Raw genomic sequence first — 20,109 nt, forward strand, 5'->3', positions numbered from 1 at the left:
TTACACTCACCCACACATTCACACCCACCTCACCAATACAAACTTTTGACATAGGGCTGTTAATGTAACATGTCTCCAATACATCATCTCCACATTAAGAGTCAACGTCGATTAATATCAAAATATATTTTATTCTGGACTTTTTTTCTGATCTGATTCAAATTACAACAGATCGATGCGATGCAAGTAGAACTTGCAAAGAAAAAGACAAAGCAAAGTTTGACTAGAGAAACCAAGAGTTGGGTGGTGTGGACAGTCATGATATTTTGTGGAATCCCCCCAAAAAATACAAATCATTCAACTGGAACAAACTGTACACGATTATCTTCAATAAATCAATTTTCAACTCAGTTTTTAAAACCTACAAAGAAATATGAATTACAAAAGTTTTTTTTTTTTCTTTTCTTTTTTTAGAGTACAAAATGCCTGGGGGGGGGGGGGGGGGGGGGGGTCATCCACACCCATCCTAACGGGGACTGGTAGTAGTTCAGGTCGTGATTACGAAGGATGAAAGCACACGCGAGGACAGTTATCACAACCCCCATTGCCTTCCTGCATGCACAGTGATGGTCCAGATGGTGACCTTTACCAGACACTGACCTCAGGACAACTGTGTGTAATGTAGGGGACAACGGGACAGTACATGGTATGAGAATAGACAGGAACCCACTGCTGGACTAACATAAAAAAAAGCATACTGAATGAACAGTTGTGGTACCCACTCAATATGCGTTCTTCTAGACCAGAAGTTTGTTCTGGCTCCGGGCCATCCCACCGGTGATTTGAGGCTCAAATTGTAAAAAAAACTCTATTAAGCCGATCTCAAATTAAAAGACAAGGTTCTGGTTTCCCTGGTGATGAGTTGGACAAGTCTGAGACGTCACAACATGTCTGTGGAGATCTTCTGTTCTTAGTAAATAGATCAGGCTTGCTCCGTTTCCCGGACTAGACCGTCTTCTATGAAGATCTTCTAGGGTCGTTTTAGCCCGGAAATAGACTTTATCTATCTAGCCACTAACTTCCCACAAGTACAGAGAGAATACAGTAGCTTGTAACCCCCCAAAAAACTGAAAAACGTTGCCGTGGCGATTGATGCCCGGTGGTTTTGCTCAAAACCCATCGAGATAGCTTTGATCTGTGAATAGTTCAACTACATGAAATTCAGCACAATATCTAGAACGAATCGGTGAATGATAAAGTTGATCCAATTGCAAATAAAAAAACACGTCAAACGTCATCGTTTTGGGTACGTCTTTGGGGAGAAACCCAACAGAAGCTAACACGGCTGCAACACGTAGTGTTGTTTCCGAGTTCTCCTCGTACGCAAATATTTCGAAGCGACCTCTAAAAAGGTAGCGACAATCACAGACATGCGTGGTGAACTCCGAGTTCCTCTACGACGTTAGTCCAACTGCACCCACATTTTTCCCTCAGGGAACTTGTGTGGGACAAAGATTAGAGAGTTGTTTAGTCATTTGGTCGAGAAGGTGAAATTAGCTTGGCTAATAGTGTCCGTCTAGTTGTCAAACATGATGGATGGTCAGTAGGTGCACCAGAACTTGCACATTTCAATTGCATCAATCTGTCACACAGCCTTCCCAGTTGTCGTTAACAAATGTTTCTCATTATAAAAAGCTAACTTAAAGCAAATCTTTAACTCTTCATCTATATAAGAGTGCCTGTTTGACCGGGGAACCGCAACGCATTGTAATGACACTTCCCTCACACAGGATAGAGAACAACCATTGGTTACTGACACCGTTTCGCTTTCAACCAATGACATGCTGGATGTTTCCAAGTGGCAGCTCTGGCCGTACATTAGTCTGGGGAATCATGGATATATTTCTAGCTCCATCAATAGTGCGCAAAAAAAACCATGTCAATGGTTTTAAAGCATCTAGGTGTACAATGCATCTTTTTTCATGTGTGCCCATGTTATAGTAAAAAATCAATTTCTCCTTCTGAAAAAAAACAAAAAAAGCTACTGCATAAATTCTGTAATTCTGCACATTGTATTTACCCCAAAAAGCAGACATCTATGACTTGTGTGTGTACAAAGAGGATTCCTCCACCATGCAGCTGTGACTTCTCCTACCCCCTCCATCAAATGAAAATTTTGAAAGTTGAAATAAAATAAACATTATTTTAAAAACGTATCTGCGGGGTTGGGAAAGCTGATATGTCTGCTGCACACAGAGACTGAACTACCAACAAAGATTAAAATCTTTTTTTTGTGTTTTTGTTTTGATGAGCATGGTTTTTAAAGATCAAAAAAAGCAAAATAGCTTTCAAATTTTGGTACATATACGGATCTGTTTTTTTTTCTTCTTTTTTTCTTGGTTTTCTTTTTCTTTTCAGTTCCTTTTTTTGTGTCTGTGTCCTTTTTCATGTCTCTGTTAGGAGTCTCTGCACAAATAGACACCTTTCTTCCTTCCTGCTGGACCTGCTGTGTCGGGTGCTCGTTTCCTGTTCCTGCTTCCTGTCTGTAGTGGGCTGGCCATGGGTCTGGGGGGCGTGAGTGAGCAGTACATGGGGCAGGGACAGTCATTTTGGCTATGTACACATTCATAGTCGGTCCATGGCTTCCAACAAACAGCAGAACTATTTCCGAAGGTCTAATACACAAACCTGGAAAACAAAAAGTAACAATTTTAGACAATGTTTTTTGGAGACACAATTTCACTACTTTGAAGTTGTGTAAATAGCAGCCCCTATTCCCATAGCAATAGAAATAGGGTGGAAATGTTCAGAAGTGGGTGCAGAGAGATGATGAGGGTTGACGGCTACTCACAGATCCATCTGACGCACTCGCTCCCACTTTGTCTCCTGCTGCATTCCAGCACACCTCAAATATGCCCCCTGTCCCTCTGTAACTGTGAACTAAAGCACCAGTCTGAGAGAGAGACAAGAGTGAACACTGTATTAGAGTAAACAACTTTCGTTTGTCTCAAGAGATCAACACAAAACGTCGTCACATCCGTAATCTTGTCAACTTTCTCAATATTTTTCTTTTTTTTGTATTTTTTCTTTTTGTGTGTGATTAATTGTGTTAATTGTAAATATGATTTCTAATCTGAATAATGTCATGTGTGCATGGTGTGAAATGTGATGTCGTAAATTGTATTGTCACATGATAGATTGTAGGACCCTAGGAAGAATAGCTTTCAGTTTATGCAGGAGCTAATGGGGATCCAAATAAAACAAACAAACATCCTAACAATCACGCGGCTGGCCGACGGACGGGAGGCCGTACCTGAGTGTTCCAGATGTGGACACACTTGTCGAAGGAGCCGCTGGCCAGGTGGCGCCCGTCGGGGCTGAAGGCCACGCTGTAGACGGGCTCCTGGTGTTTGGTCAGCGTGTGGATGCAGATGCCTCGCTCCACGTCCCACAGACGCACGGTCGAGTCGAACGACGCGCTGAGGGGAGAGAGAGAGACAGTCGGTGTGGGATCGGCCTTACACGGCGTCGGGGATGTAACAGGGTAGGTCACGTCCTCTCCTCAATGAATCACTCATGTTTTGTTTATTGACTTTGAATATTTCCCAGATGTCGCCTCCCCCTGGGTTACCTGGCGAGCATCAGGTTGGCGTTGGGATTGTTGGTTCCGGGGCCCGTGGGGCTCCACTTGATGGTGTAGATCTCCTTACTGTGGGCCTGCAGGTCGTGGACACACGAGTCTTGCTTCATGCTCCAGATCTAGAACAGACAGACAGGCTCTTAGTGGGAGCTGACACAGCAGAGACAGACAGACAGGCTCTTAGCGGGAGCTAACACAGCAGAGGCAGACGGTCAGGGTTGCCAGGTTTGGGTCCTCACTTTGAGGGTCATGTCGTCTGAGCAGGAGGCCAGCAGGTTACCAGTTGGGTCCCATTTGATTGCATTAACTTCATTCTGGAGGGGGAGATGCATTTTAGTGAAGGCAGAGAGGAGGCACGCGAGAACACACATAGGGCTAAGACACACACACACGTGCAGACACGGGGGCGGTAGCAGGGTGGTACTCACTGTGTGCCCCTGGAATGTCTTGATGGGTCGATCCTGGCCCAGCTTACACACGTGGATGCACATGTCTGTGCTGCAGGACGCAAACGTGTTGTTGCTCTGCCAGTCCACGTCTAGGGCAGGTGCTGCGGGCATCAAGGAGAGCCGGGGGGGAGAGAGGGAGGGGGACGAGGACACACGGGGAGGGGGTCATCAATATTCATGTTGTTAATAAACAGATCCATTTACAAAGATTGGAGAGGGAAGGTTGTCGTATTGTGTGCACTGCTGTGAAATCCTGCTTGGTTACCTGAGTGGAAGGGAAACTGCTGCTTGGCTTCACCTGTGTGAGCGTCCCAGATGATTGTAGTCTGGGGGGGGGAGAGACATGCAATATCAAAACTGGGGCACTTCTGACCATCTTATTTTCTACAGTATCAACTAAGCTCAAAGACGAAAGAAAAGCATTCAATAAAATCGTTTCAAAGTACCTCACAAGCAAATTACCCAGCCGAAAGAAAAAGGGGGAAAAAAGTGTTTGAAATATAAATAAGACTCACCTTATCGACACCGGCACTAAGGATGAAATTGCCTTTCTTATTCCACTTCAAGGCAAAGATAGGGCCTTTGTGTTGGCCTAATGTGCTGGCCAAGTTACCTGGAGGCCACAAAGGTCATCAGTGAATTCTCATCACACGGTTTCAGATTTTTCTTTGACACGGTCAGTCAAGCTACAAGAGGTTATCTGAGATTTAGAGGCGGGTGGAAGTTGCGACTGACCATCTTTTGTCCATATCCTGGCAAAGCCGTCATATGAGCCTGTGGCCAGTAGTGTACCTTCACTCTGTCACATGACCAAGGGAGAAATCATTAGAGGGTCATTCATTGGTTAAAAGTGTGTGGGTGCGTGTGTGTAAGCAGCACTGCTCGTACATTCCAGTCTAGCGACGTGACGTCCTTGTTGCTAGGGACATCCTGGCCCCCCTCCCGGATGCAGTGACGCAGCACCAGCTGGGTGGAGCTAGACGTGCTGTTCTCACTCAGGTTCCAGATACGGGCCGTGGAGTCCCCAGACCTGGAGGAGGAGGAGGAGGAAGGGGGTCAGGTCATTCTGGAACAATCCAAAACATCAGAGGGACTAGCTAGCAGGGGTAGGCAACCCTGGTCCTCAGGAGCCGCTGTCCTGCATGTTCTAGACGTTTCCCTGCGCCAGCACACCTGATTCAAACACACCTGAGGACCAGGGTTGCCTACCCCTGAGCTAGAGTGAACACCAGAGAGGGGGAGAGCACAGTGAGAGTAGGAGCACAGTGAGAGGGAGAGCACAGAGAGAGGGAGAGCACAGAGAGAGGGAGAGCACAGAGAGAGGGAGAGCACAGTGAGAGCACAGTGAGAGCACAGTGAGAGCACAGTGAAAACACAGTGAGAGGGAGAGCACAGTGAGACAGAGGGCGAAGGAGAGAAAGAGAGGGACGGAGGGAGACTGACCCAGAGGCGAGCAGGTCACTGACAGGGTTCCATGCGCAGATGAACACCTCAGACTCATGTCCTCTCAGGACCATGGCCTTGTTCTGGGGGATCTCCACATCCCCGTCCACCTCCATCATGTCTGCATGGTTGTCTGGGGAAAGCACACCTGTCAGCACTACACAAAAACAGTCTGGTATACCACCTCAGAAGTGTATACTCGCTAAATAAGTATACTACAGTAGAAGTATATATTCACTAGCTAAGTATGCTACAATAGTATACACTGACTAGCTGAGTATGTTCAGAAAAGTTGAAGCTATGCAATGGAGCCAATGAAAGAATAGCCATGTGACCGTTGCATGCCTGTGTATGATCCAATGACTGGAGAGCGGTTTTGTTTAAATGGTTAGCTAGCATGCTAACAGACAATTTTGTGACCACCATGATGTTTTGTCTCCTTGTGGGCCGGTAATAAAGCTTTCTTAACTTCTTCACCAACTGACTGTGCATTACTTGATAAAGATGAATATTTCTTACAGCATGCTACAGTAGTATACACTCACTAGCTAAGTATGCTACAGTAGTATACACTCACTAGCTAAGTATTCTACAGTAGTATATACTCACTAGCTAAGTATGCTACAGTAGTATACACTCACTAGCTAAGTATGCTACAGTAGTATATACTCACTAGCTAAGTATGCTACAGTAGTATACACTCACTAGCTAAGTATGCTACAGTAGTATATACTCACTAGCTAAGTATGCTACAGTAGTATACACTCACTAGCTAAGGCGTGGGCTCCGTTTTCATCCCCGTTGGACGTGTTCTCTCCGTTCTTGGGGTTCCCCTGCAGGTTCCCCCCCGAGGCCGGGGGTCCGGAGGCCGTCTGCTGCTGGGCCAGCTTGTCCCGGTATGCCTGCTGGCGTGTCTGGACCACGTCGGGCATCACCGCGTCGATGAGCGACAGAGACTCGATGGGCCGCCCGTCAAACAGGGTTCCATCCTGGAGGGGAGGGGGGAGGGGGTTTAACGACACCGCACTCTACTGACGTTGTACCACAACAACGTCAAATAATAAAGATTAATGTGAAAGGTTTGTTGTTGCTTTCAGTATTTAGAAGAAAAAAAAACTAGAATCATAATGGTAGTTTATGTATTATTATGTAATTTTATATATATCTCCCCTTTCTCACACACACACACACACACACACAGAAAAGTAGAACATAAAAAAGTGTTTGTGAAAGAGAGGTGTTTATGTGTGAGAGAGAGGTGCGTGTGTGTGTATTGACTCACTTCATTGATGCTGACCTCAGCCTCCACGTACTGCAGGCCCTTCTGGATGATGGAGATGAGAGCAGCAGGGGGCACTAGCGCTCCGTTGATGTTGGACTGGCTGATGTGGCTCTCTATGCCAAACGTGAATGCAGAGTGGGAAAACCCTGAGGAGGAGGAGGGGGGGGTGGAGGAGGATGGGGGGGGGGTGGAGGAGGAGGGGGGAGGAGGGGGGGGGGGTTGAGAGGCAAAACATGTCACAGCAGAGTCTCAAACCACAATTCGAACCACAGTAGGGATTTAGTCTGATGTTTTATGTTACTATAGCCATGTGTAAAGCCTGAAGATTAAAATAACAATATTATTTAATTTATAAATGAAATAAAAAAACAAAAAATTTAACGGCACCACAAAAACTATATGACTCATTATATTTCTGATTTTTACTTTTATTCATTTCACAAAGCTCTGTTGATGTAGTGAAAGAGAACTACACAAATATTTTTGTAATTCTCTTGAGCCGCCTATCGGGGGGGGGGGGGGGGGGGGGGGTCAGGGTGTTTGTACGGGGGTGTCATCAAGCATACCTGACTCCTGTAAGTATCTGTACACCAGGAAGTTGACCTCATCACTGCTTATGCTCATCTTTACACCGGGTTACACCATGAGGTCAGCACACTGGACACTGGCCTGGAGAGAGAGAGAGAGAGAGAGAGAGAGAGAGAGAGAGAGAGAGAGAGAGAGAGAGAGAGAGAGAGAGAGAGAGAGAGAGAGAGAGAGAGAGAGAGAGAGAGAGAGAGAGAGAGAGAGAGAGAGAGAGAGAGAGAGAGAGAGAGAGAGAGAGAGAGAGAGAGAGAGAGAGAGAGAGAGAGAGAGAGAGAGAGACCGACAAGAGAGGAGGAAGGGCGAGAATTAGATGTTATTTTCAAGACCCAGTCCGTCATCATCCAAACAGCAGAATGCACTAGGATCTGGGGGAGGAAATGGTGTTCCTCACACTATCACTGGTCAGCGTTGCGTAGCAGTGTTCTCAGTCAGAGGTCAGGGGGGACCCCTTGTTTTCTGCTGCTGACCAACACTGTTCACACAACAGACACGTGACAAACTGAACTGAAGCCTTCACAATAGCATGTCTTCCACTACAAAAAGCTTGTAGTTCGGGAGGGTACTTTGTGTAAAATGTGTATTAGAGACCCGGAGAAGACGTTGCAAGTCTCCAAAGATCTTTGGGCCATCTCACCCTAGGGAAACTGTTGACAACAGCAAAGCTGTGTGTTTGCCATAACAAGGAGCAGTACCTACGGCCACCATGCCACTGCAGTGGCGCTGTTGAGTCGTGAACCGAGCCAGGATCTCCTGTGTTGACAATGGGAAGGTGGGGGATGGGGGAGAGAGGGAGGGAAATCTCTCCCTGAGCTCAGCCCTGACAGCTAGCCTACCACAGCCTTGAACAGTGCAGCTTGACTCTCCTCGGTGTAGTTAGAGGACTGAGAAAGCACTGATATGGAAAATTAGGGCTACAGCCAAATTCAAGATATTTTTCTCCCCACCATTGACGCCAGTGGCTAATTCTTCTGAACACAAAAGTATTCAATACAAAAGTATTAAATACAGTCAAAACGTTGAACACAATCGATCATCGTGATGGCACTTGTTTGTCATTTTTCATTTTTATTACAAAAAGGAACATCCCATAATGTCTGCTTATGTCCAAGTTTTCGGCTGGACCTGGCTAATGAAGATTAGCCTTGGATCAGAGCCATGATGGCACCTTACATACAGCAGCCCTGTGTTCTAGAGATCAACACCCGTGAGCTGCCTCGGTTGCCCTGACTACACAACTACCTCGGCCCAGTCCAAGCGGAAAACCCCCCCGCTTTGAGCCGCGAACCAACATAGCAGGTCGGAGCCTCGGGAGGGGTAGAAAAGGGTCGTTTTTCCAACCACATAGTGGTTCATAATTAGAACCAGATCCCATAACTAGGCCAGCCCTACACTATCTGCTGAGCAATCCCAATCACGCCACACTTGGACAAATCCAGGCTTCCAGCCAGCCCTTCAGAAGTATAGTCTCCACCCCTTCCAGGGAGGAATCTGTTGAGGGAGGAAGGCATCTGCTCTTAAGAGACTGTCGAGTTCTCATTTCCATGTCGGGACATTGCATAACTACCACTACAAGCTGCACTACGCTACATTCTAAAACAAAAATACTTCCTGAGTGATCACATTTGTTTTCCTGTTTGAAAGGACACTCTGCTATATCATTCGATACCATATCATTTTGGTTCCTGGGGAAATGGTGCCAAAGCACCAATCTGTCATTGACTAAATATTTTCTTTAAGAACTAAAGGGGTGTTTTAATGGATTGGGATTAGAGAAGTCATACAATCCTCTATGATTCTGTTTCAACACCTTGAGATCACATGCTATCTCAAACCTTCCATATGTAGGCAAGGCATAAGGCTAATTAGAAGTCTTTTTTTTTCTTTTTTCAAACCATGATATGTTATGAATGTGCTGTTCAACCAACAGCAACCTTAGCTGAACCATCCTATACGCTTGCAGAGGGAACCCTGGTTAAATCTAGAACCTTCTGTTTGGAACCCCAAATGGCAATTTCTTACCCAAAGAAATGATTCTGTGTGAAACATGAAATTAAATCTTTCTGGACTGTTCCACTGTCAGGTAAAGACATGTATATGATCCTTTTATAGAGCATAGGATGTGGTTTAGTTGCAAACAGTGACTGAATACTCTGCTGTTTCCACTCTAACAGAGCGTTTGGTATGTTCATTCCTTTTTCATGGCCATATTTCAGGCACGAGGTGGTGCATGTCTATTTTGAGAGTGCCTAGCACAGCTGTGGAGACATGAGAGAGCGAGAAGGAGAGAGCGAGAGAAATAAAATCTCACTTTCCCTTCCTGTTGAATACATCTGCTGTTTTGTCTCTGTCAGGTGACACGAAGCAACTTCACAGTGGCGATGCATCGATTGATTCGGAAATAAATACACCTACGTCACTGAAAAGTTCAAGTCCACTCGTTCAACTAACGTTGATCTAGATTCACACCCTACCTACCCAGTGATGGTTGAACAATGGCTTTATAGTTTTGCTAAGATGCACTGGTCTTTCCAAACAACGCTTAAAAACAAAACGACAGTTTGCGCACACACCACAGTTCATTAACCCGTATCCTCTAGACAGCCTCTTAGACGTGTCAAAGTTGTTTGACCACATAAAGGAAACCTCCTAGTTAAACTGAATCTACAATCTCCAGAGGCATGCTTAGTGCAGGCCACACTAGACAGTACGTTACTCCACCCTAGCAGTTACTCAAACATGATTTCCCTGAAGGCCAAATGCATGCACACTAAATAGATTAGCTCCACAGCTTCAAAATGTACCAACAAAAACACGCCAACCAAAACCGTGCCCCCGTCATTACATCACGTCAGATGCGACTATTAAAACAGATATCAAAGCCCAGGCTGCCTGATCAGTCCACGGGGACAAGGAGGATGAGCTGTGTTGATTACAACCACATGCTTGCTTGCAGCCTGGACGTGTCCCTACAGATTGAGATAGATGGGGTACGCATACGCTAGGCTACACCGCGAGCCATTGCATCCAATAACCAGACAGCGAAAACGAACTGGTCTACAGGTGGGCCAATGTGTAATATTTTACTATGAGATGAATCTACAGAAGTGGTGTAGGAGTGGAAATATTGAACCAGCATGGGAAACTGTCAATTTTCAGAGAGCCTCACTTATTTATTTTTTTAGCTGTTCGGTTCATGTTTTGTAGCGGCCTTCAAATGAGAGCAGGCCAGACTCCACATTTAAAGTGCTACATAGCAATTACGTTGCGAAGGGAAACCACCATTTTATGTTTAGAACGCTAGAAACACTGTAGGCTACATTACCGTCCTCCCCCAACAGCAGGACGACGTTCGGAGGTGACAGATGGCACTAGCATGCATGTTAGCATGTGTGTGTCTGCCGTGTCAACTCCCGGGTCTATTTGGACACGGGTCATCGGGGGCATAGTCACATGTGCTGCTACTGTAATCCCACTGGCTCTGCCGCCACGGTAGCTCATATCAACAACCTAACGAGGCTAGCTAGGCTACCAAAAACAACCTACTGTCTGGGAATTTAGATAGGCTAATAACGACACACTGGGTGGCTAGTGTAAACCCATCACTTGGCTACCAAGACCACCGCACTGCCTGGGAAGCGAGACGGGATGGCCTATCTAGTGACAACTAACTATCTAGCTGCGGAGCTTTGCTAACCTTTCTCCAAACGCATAGGGACACTAGTTTAGCTCAACCAAAAAGAGGAGGGGCCTAGCTTCACTGCTCTTGTTTATGCCGGCTAGTTTTAGACTTCCTCGACCATAAAAGTCGTCTATGCACCTGATAAGCACCATTTAGTAAAGTGAGTAGTCCTGACCGTGGTGGACTATAACCGCCATTGCTGGTTATAGTCCTTTTCACCCACAAGGGAAGGCTGCATGTCAGAGAGATTAGATAGTAGCCATTTCAAAGAGCGGCTCCGCTCTGCAACTCAACTCTCTCTCTCACTCTCTCTAAAGTGAAGGTCACAAAACGAGAGGTTACTTTGGGACAAGTTGCTCGTGTAGGTGTGAAATTTTGAAGGCTGTAATGATGGGTCTGAGCCAACTTACACACCCAAGAGCTTGTCATATTTCTGTGGTATTTCTAGAGTAAGACATGCAGTAAAATGCAGAAGCAACCTGCCACAAGCATCTAGGTTATACATAAGATATACATAAAAACAAACTCAGCTTTGGTTCTCATCCATTTGTACAGACTTGCATCAAACCTCTACAGATTTGTGTGTGTATTTTTCTAGGTGCTCTGGGGTGCCATTTCATAAACCCCTTTTAATCCCTCCCAGACATTTGATCGCATTTATGACCTTTACATATGACACGCTGCATGACATGAGCTAATATGTGTTTTTAAATCAGTACCACAGTCAACTTAACTGGTACCCAGCAGTGATATACACTACGGACAGTGAAGACTTAATTTCTTCAAATGGAACACCATGCAAATAATAATATTCACCCTCCACCCTCCAAATCAGTTTATCTTTGTCTCCACTGTAGTTGAACTCCACCGTCATTCAGCTGCAGCAGGAAAACACCAGTTCCAGTTCCTTATCTATAACAATCTGCCCGTGTGGTCGGCTATGCAGTCAGGCTGCCATTGTTCCTTGTCTCACTCCATGACAGATGCCTAGCCTTCATCCATACACTGTAGCACAAAGGTCAAGCAAGTCACAAAGTAATTGAAAAAAAGGAACAGAGAGGTGACAAAAAACAACAACACACCTCACCGAGAAACAGTATAACCCTCCAACAGAGAAGGAGGGGGGAGAGAGAGGGGGAGAGGATGAGGGGGAGAGAGAGGGGGAGAGGGGGAGGGGGAGAGAGAGCTGACATCATACGGGTAAAGCTGTGCGCCTAGCAAGAAAACAGCGGCTGCGATACAAACGCAAACGGTTGATTCATGGCGTGAACGCCTACACAAGTCTTACCACAGCAGCAGGTCTTTCTCCTCCAATCTGTTCTGTAGGGGTGTAATCCCAGACTCTCAGCACCTGCAAGGACAACCAGGGAGGTTAGAGATATGCTATTCAACTGATACATTACTTTCAAAATAGTGCTGAACAACAAGCTCAACAAAGACAAACAAGTAGAGACCATACATACTGTGAATATTTCTCATGAACATTACCACAACAATGACAATATTTGAGAATTTTCCAAAAATCCATGTTTGACACTATCTTCACATGAATTGGCCAGACATGCAGTATCGCATACCGTAGCTAAGCAAGTACATTTTTTAACACAAAATAAATGTAGGCAGGTCCACACTTGCAAAGTTATCTGTTCAATCTTTGTGGTTCTTTGGCGCTTAGCTGAAAGCTATTTACATTTCATCTCACATTTTTTTACTGGATTTATTCACATAAAACCTAAATAATAGTGTTACGTGGAACACATTTTGATGCAAAAAAAGCAAGCTGCCGGTGACACATTGATTGGGAGGCTTACAGTCCATATCCTGAGGGGAATGGAAAGAGCACAAACATATTTTATGTAAATTAAGAAACAATGGGCTGTATTGATTACACGCTATAGAGATTAGGCCAAGGCAAGGTAAGGTTTAATTTTTGTAATACTTTAACCTGACTCGATTCAGATTTTTTATGAATTACTTCACAAACACACTTTCTTGAAAAGCAAACATGAGTGGAGTTTGTCCTGTATTCAGATTGTTTGTCTACCATTGGAACAAGGTTTAACTGCTTATATAAAAGTAATAAGCAAAACCTTCCTTTGGTAAAAAACTAAATCATTTACATCTCAGTTTATAGTCCCCTCTGTCTCACTGTTAGCAGAGCTATATTCAGCCTCAGGCCCTTAGTTTCTTTGCAACTGAATGAAACATTCAGCAAGCAGGGAACTCTTGGTCTATGCAAACTATTTGCAACCCATAGCCTATATGGTATAACATGAACAATTGGAGCATTCAGGGGGAGCTCAAGGACAACTGTCTACTATGGTATTGTTTGCCGTGCTATGGCAGTACCATAGTGGCTGAACTTCGAACGGGGTGAACTTGAAATGGACTGCTTACCATGTGACCGACTGTCATTCAGATTGACCGGCAATGCCAATATTACGTCTTCACCCTGAGGAGAGACAAGACAACACACCATTCATCGACTGTCCCCATTAAAGCAAATAAAATGAAAGTCAGCTGCAGTTAAAGACAAGCAAAAATACTTATTTCCCAGAATCAGAGTGAGCAAGGTCCATAACAGTTTATCAGGGATAAATATCTGACACTTGTACATTCGTCATGAGTATATTGGTTGTGATATGATAAATCCATTAATTTGTTGTCACAATACTGGGGCTGCTGTATGAAAGCCTATCGGCTTGACAAAAGGCCTCCAGTTAGGCCTGCGAGCCCTTCGCGGCCGTCCTCCGGCCCATCCCCAACACCTTCCCCAACAACGTAGTACAGACCATGAGGATTGTGTTACACTGGCCATTCACCAATCCCGGATGCTATGCTTGAGCTCATCAGGCAACTTGGCCAGCGAGACAGGCTCCGAGAAAGAGGGAGAGAGCAGGTCCTCCCCATGGACGCTCACGACATGTCAACCAAACGCACAGACCCTTGGCCAGCATTTCCATGGTTACCATCTAATCGGGAGAAGGAGGGTGGGGAGGGGGAGTGGGGGGGTTACGCAACTCCAAATAGACACATGAAAGTGTGTCATCTTTCCGTAATACCCATTTACACCATTTCCCATCTTTAGGAAGTGAACTGTAAGTGCTTGACGTTTGCCCGGCCTGTGGAGTTAAGACAACCATGGAATTACATGGTCTCTCAGTCAAGCTCATGTTCAAAATCAAACATAATTCACTCTTCATGGCTGAAAACAAATACCAAGACTAAATCACTCTTGTATTTCTAGAAGAAGAAAGAAAAAAATCCTCAAAACAACACAGCCATTAGGAAACGGAGGAAGCAGTGCTTGTGTTATTTGCAACCTTTGTGTTAGCTGTTGAAACTAAGGGTACCAGAAAGCTCTGGACCCCTTAAAAGCATAATGAAGCTTGTAATACAAAATGGCCTTGGCGTTCACATCAGACCCCTACTTCTGCTTAGAGATTAAACAAGAAGGGACCCACAAGCTAAATCTCTTTAAATAATACCACATCACAACCCCCAGCAACCAGTCTTGTGTTCACGCTGTATTGATCTCTTGACATTTGGGTAACATATGGCCATTCAGTTCCATTAATCCAGCAAGGGCTGCCTCCAAGCTTGGACTGCCTTCACATGCTGCCACAGAGATTTCCATCTCAATGCCACTGGCCTGATCCATGGACAATAAACTAGTAATTAGGAGAATATAATGGTTAGTCAAATACCAGGCATTACTGGATCAATGGATGGATTTCATGCTGTGAGGTATGGACTACAGTCACACACCCAGCACAATAAATTCCTCTATTTAGGGTAGGAGGAACGTGTATATCTGGGTTTGTAGCCCAGCCAAATGTATGATTTTCTTTTTGCTGTCCAAGTGATTGAGTCATTGGTCTAGCAAAAATAGCTAATTGGTTCATAATCTATGCAATGTTTCTGAGTTACAAAAGAACCCGGTGCCATCCAGTCATCAAATTGTCCATCCTGTCTTTTTTTCACACGCTTTTTGTGTTTTATCATTTGAATCAGACGCTCAACCTGCAACGTTTGATCTCAGCCAATGAAATGTTTGAAAATACCTAACCATAAACAAGTTGCTGTGTGGACACTTTCATGACATTTGTTGCTAATTGGAGGAACAGAAACATTGCACAGTGCCTGCAACATCTATTTACACAACAGATTTTATTTTCTCATCTTTATTTAAGGTTCCCCTTTGCCCATTGCATAAGGACCATAAATGAGAGGCCTCCCTTCACTCACATTTTAAAGAATTGTCAGAAAAATCAACTCTGCACATCCTTTTTTTTAGAGAACAACACACATGGATAGTCCAGAGTTAGACCACATCCAAAGTCAACAGAATACCTTCCATAGAGCATGAGCTTGTTTCCATGTAGCACCACTGACTAGCCAGCATCAACATAATCCTTCAGTTTATATTATGGAAAGTGAGTATAGAATAATACTTAAAGCCACTGTAAACCATTTGGCCACAGCAGAAAAACAGTTAAGTGGATTCGTAGTTCACACACAAATGGCTATTACTGCCCATATAATAGTCAGATATGGGTTCCACACAGACAATCAAGCAGTTTTTTATGTGTGTATTGTTGGGCCGTGCCTGGTATGGCTTACTATCGAGTAACCACAAAACCAGTTTGACACAAAACCGGGTCTTGCCATTGTCGTTACTGCAGCAGTTAGGAGGCTAACTAGCGTGATACTTCAAGGCTCCAGCCTTGTAAAAAAGGGAGGGGCAAGGCCCTAGGCTCAGGGGCATTCTTCAGAATGTTGAACTTGACCCCAGGTCATCACACACGCACACACACACACACACAAAGCTGGGGATAAAGGGGCAGAAAGCCTCCATGTTATCTGTTGCCAAAGAACTTGCGGTATTTGAAACAATTTGGTCAAAAGTCATTTGAATTCTTAACCGAGACACCTCTTAAAGGCCGTGAACTCTGAACAATCCCAAGTCTTCTTTAATGGGAGGACCGTCATCAAAGCCTATGTGCAACACTGAGGTGAGTAATAACAAACAACAACATAAATAGTGGAAAAATGAATCCCTCTACAGATAGACAGACACCTAAAGTGGAACTATCTGTTGTGTGGGTCCTCCAGAGCCCGCCTAGTGGTATCCTAGATTTTCCTCCCTTCCTCCACCCTTTCCTTCTCTCTCTCTGTGGACATACACACTGTCAAGCACCAGTTACATAACTGTGCTACTACTCCAAACACATGCCAGCTAGCTAGGCCTCAAGAAAGACCCATCTCTGATTAGACCAGCTGGCCAGTGAAACTTCACGCCTGTGATAGTTTATATTTTTTTTAAACAAATGCGTGTTTATGGGAAAGGACACCATGAGGACAAGCAACGCAGTGTTGATTACAGTAAATTGAACTGATCCGACTAAACATTCAAATGCATCATGTGTGCGACCTCAGAAACCAACACGTTCTTCAGATAGCTTCAACGCTCAACCACATTTGACATAAATAACACAGACTGGATTATATTGTCTGTTTTGCTTAAACTAAGCCACACGTCTTGCGTCACTATACTTTTTGAGTTACTAACATTGTGACACATTATCAGTCTAGCTACACAATTTAGAGTTTATTGGTGAACCTAGGTTACAGTGTCATCAAATGGAGCTAGCTTCAGTAGCCAGGCCAGTGGCTCTGTCTGTGATTCTAGCTTCCCCTCCCCCACTCTGTAGCTTTGAAAGTGCTAGCTGCATGTCACAGTACAAACTGTCTCATAAGCTCCATTTTGTTTATAAAATAGACTTTAGACATAGAAAAGTCACCGGTAAATGTACGTATACTAGTTCAAAAGTAAAACATCCCCAACATGCTTGTAAATGCGTGATGTCAAGCTAGGCCTAGTTATTGCAACTGTAGATTATTCTAAATTGTACAGTAATGGAGCATTAGTTAGCTCTAGTTGACTGGCTAAACAAAAATAATTAAACTACTCTAAACAAGACAAAGTTAGTGTTGCTTAGTCTTACTACAAAGCTAGAAAACCTTGTGAAGTTGTAGGAAGCAAGCTCTCAAACCCACCGCGCGCATACTGACACACACTCAGTTTCAAACAAACACACACACACACACATTCATGCATATGCGCGCGCGCGCACACACGCTCACGCTGCCCATCCCCCACCTAGTGAAATCATCAAAATAAACGGCCAAAACAGTTCATTAACTGTGCCAAATGACCATTAAACGGTAGTAATACATCCATACTAGTCGTGGTATATTTTATACGATACAATACGCCGTGAAAAGCCAAGAAAACACTTACTTAAATATCCAGATCACACAAGGGGTGCCTTCTCTCCAGTGCTCCTTATATGGGATCTCCTACTGCTCCGCTATTCTCTATAATATCGTCACAATAAAGCGTTATAAAACCAATCCGAGATAGCGACTTGGTAGATAAAATCCCAATTGAGCGATGTGTTTAAATTGCATAAGTGTATAAATTGATAAATCCCTCTAAAAATTAGAAAGAAGAGCAATTGGGGTACATTGTAAGGTTGCTTGCTAGTGGAGAAAGAGCCAAAACGTTCAGAACCAGCCAACGGCTTCAGACGCTGAAACACCGAGGAGGTGACTCGACAGGCGAAAATGAGGCAGGCCTAGGCAATTTCTCTCTGCAGCTCTAGAAGCCGTAGGAAAGACACACAAACATCAAAATGGGTGTCGCAGTGTGAAATAGTATTCCATGTATCTCTTGCGTTGTTTGAAATGTTAAATAAATAAATAAAATATTGTGACTGAATTATGATATAACCACATGTGTTTGATCGAAATCGGAAATTTATGGACGTTTCCATAGTCAATACTTTGGTTGTGTAAAATGACACACAGTCTAAAAAGCATCACTAGATGGTTGTCATTTAGCCTACAAACATATGATATACTATGTCCCACATTAATGGCAAAAAAACAATCTATTCAAATAAAATTACAAATACCATAGGTATCCATTATGAAAATACAGCCTTTAATTTAGTCTCAAATTCATTTTTCATTTTTTCTGATTTCTGTTTTTAAAACACTTAACTTAGATGCGGATTAAAAGACAAAACATATGTTCATCATATATTCCATATCAATTCATCCTACAAACCTCTACTCCAACACTGCAGAAAGTATTTACGTTCTTGTTTTTCAGGCATGAAAAAAATAATCATCATCATCATTTCCCAGAATTTACATTGGGGGAGGGGCAACAATAGACCAATGAGTAATACGATGTATCACCTTTTCCTGAAATGGACAGGCATGCACACATGCACAAACACAGAACACAAAGGCAGGGAGTACCTAGTACGAATGTAAATAGTGCCTGGAAGTGGACAGGGACTGGGGTAGTGTCGAGAGGCAGAGAGCTTGAATCTCAGGAGACACCTCTGGGCAGAGCACAGACAGATTAATGGGCTATGCGCACACACACACACACCAGAAAAACAGGAAGTCTGTGTGTGTGTGTTAGTGTGTGTGTGTGTATCAGTGTCAACATGGCCATCTCTCTGTCCTACTCTGTGGGTGAGATGGAGAGAATGGAGGCATGGAGTGATAGGAGCATTGTCCTTGTTTTCACTTAGCCATATCTTCTTAATGAGAGTCCTGGGTCTGGGCTCAATGGGCCGCCCCAGGAGGAGGGCTGCTCAGCCCTGCCTGACCCTGAGCCTCCATACAGCCTCTCTCCAATGAAGACGTCCTCCCTAGGTCGTTAGTTACCCCCGTGCACAATGCCCACCATTGATCACTCCCCACACACTCACATACACACACACACGCGTGCGTGCCCATCCCCCATATTGACAGCCAGACATAACCTCTATGTTGATAAGGAAGCTATCTCTGGCTAACCGTTCAGCTTTGAAGGCACAAGCAGTTCAGCATTAGCATTGTAAATGCTGAAACTCTTTCTGTGTGCATGTGTGTGTGTGTGTGTTTTGGTTTTGGGAAAGGACACGTAGACACAAGCTGATACAACTGCCTTTTTCTGTATCTGAATCAGACGCGCTGCCTCAAAAAAATGCACATGGCTTTGTGACAAAGCTGTGTTAGACCTCATCTTCATGAAGTGCTCCGTAATTGTCTGGTTTGGGCAGAGGTATGATTTAAGCATAACCTTAATCATTAGGATTGAAACTGCTGCTGCGGATAAGTGATTAGATTATTCCAGAGTGCCAGAGAGAGAGAGAGAGAGAGAGAGAGAGAGAGAGAGAGAGAGAGAGAGAGAGAGAGAGAGAGAGAGAGAGAGAGAGAGAGAAGGAGACAGTGTGTGTGTGTGAGAGAGAGAGAGAGAGAGAGAGAGAGAGAGAGAGAGAGAGAGAGAGAGTGGCATACTCTACAGTCTCTAGTCAATACGCTGTGAGCCAGGCCTGTGATATTTCTGCATCGATCTGAGGACTCTCCTCACATTAACATTTACAAATGGGACATCTGCTTCAGCCTTGTGAGAACGTCCCTGAGAAGGCTGTAGATTGCACCTTAGGACCAAGGGAGGGAGATAGGCTTACAGTGCACGCCAAGCCAGACAAAGGAACTAGCTTTTTAAGACTAACTATGATGGCAGGCAGTTGTCATTCACTGCCATAGCAAAAGGAAAGCAAAATCATAGCTCTTGTTAATATGAGGAATTATGTTTCAGAAGTGAATCCACCCCAGGATTAAACAACAGTTAATATCTTACAACAGATTTAAGACTTTGTTGATTATAAGGGACACCTCCGAGGATAAATGACTGTACATTTCTCCAGTCACTGCCTTCATAAACCTTGCCAATAAACACCAGAATAGGGGACACTGAATGTTTGATATATTGTATACTGACATGTCTCAGTGTTGTGACATAACTCAATGGATGAAAAATCATCCCAAAGATTTGTAATGCATAATGTATCAATCTGTAGCACTTCTACAGATGTGAAATGAAGCCATAGAAGGAACTCACGAGGCACTTGAGTACTGTGCACAGTGTTTGTTTAATGTGTGGTGGGGAATGAGAGAGAGAGACCGTCTTGTCTCTCCTCCCCCTTTCTCTCTCTTTCTTCTCGCTCCTCTCTCGCTCTCC

The 20,109-nt window shown here is 44.3% G+C and overlaps 1 protein-coding gene across 1 annotated transcript; it reads right to left on the minus strand.

Annotated features, from left to right (window-relative positions):
* Positions 1-2,001: 2,001 nt before the first annotated feature.
* Positions 2,002-17,620, minus strand: tbl1xr1a (tbl1x receptor 1a). Its single transcript, XM_047036917.1, has 17 exons — positions 17,323-17,620; positions 13,416-13,470; positions 12,307-12,369; positions 7,321-7,423; positions 6,755-6,900; positions 6,242-6,461; positions 5,473-5,605; positions 4,918-5,059; positions 4,765-4,828; positions 4,545-4,642; positions 4,295-4,355; positions 4,009-4,130; positions 3,820-3,894; positions 3,572-3,699; positions 3,254-3,419; positions 2,792-2,893; positions 2,002-2,628 (listed from the first exon to the last, which is right to left on the minus strand). Exons 4-17 carry the CDS (start codon positions 7,376-7,378, stop codon positions 2,602-2,604), a joined length of 1,542 nt encoding a protein of 513 aa, XP_046892873.1. The 5' UTR covers positions 7,379-7,423; positions 12,307-12,369; positions 13,416-13,470; positions 17,323-17,620; the 3' UTR covers positions 2,002-2,601.
* Between the last annotated feature and the right edge of the window lie 2,489 nt (positions 17,621-20,109).

Source organism: Hypomesus transpacificus, chromosome 16 (assembly GCF_021917145.1).
Source record: "Hypomesus transpacificus isolate Combined female chromosome 16, fHypTra1, whole genome shotgun sequence".
Lineage (NCBI taxonomy): Eukaryota > Metazoa > Chordata > Actinopteri > Osmeriformes > Osmeridae > Hypomesus > Hypomesus transpacificus.

What these genes read in the sequence shown, in the direction of transcription:
- tbl1xr1a (XM_047036917.1), bottom strand. Translation starts at nt 7,378, where the DNA reads ATGAGCATAAGCAGTGATGAGGTCAACTTCCTGGTGTACAGATACTTA. An exon ending in CAGATACTTACAGGAGTCAG is followed by an intron (nt 6,901 to 7,320) that starts GTATGCTTGATG and finishes CCTCCTCCTCAG; the next exon opens with GGTTTTCCCACTCTGCATTC. An exon ending in GCAGTTTCCCTTCCACTCAG is followed by an intron (nt 4,131 to 4,294) that starts GTAACCAAGCAG and finishes TGATGCCCGCAG; the next exon opens with CACCTGCCCTAGACGTGGAC.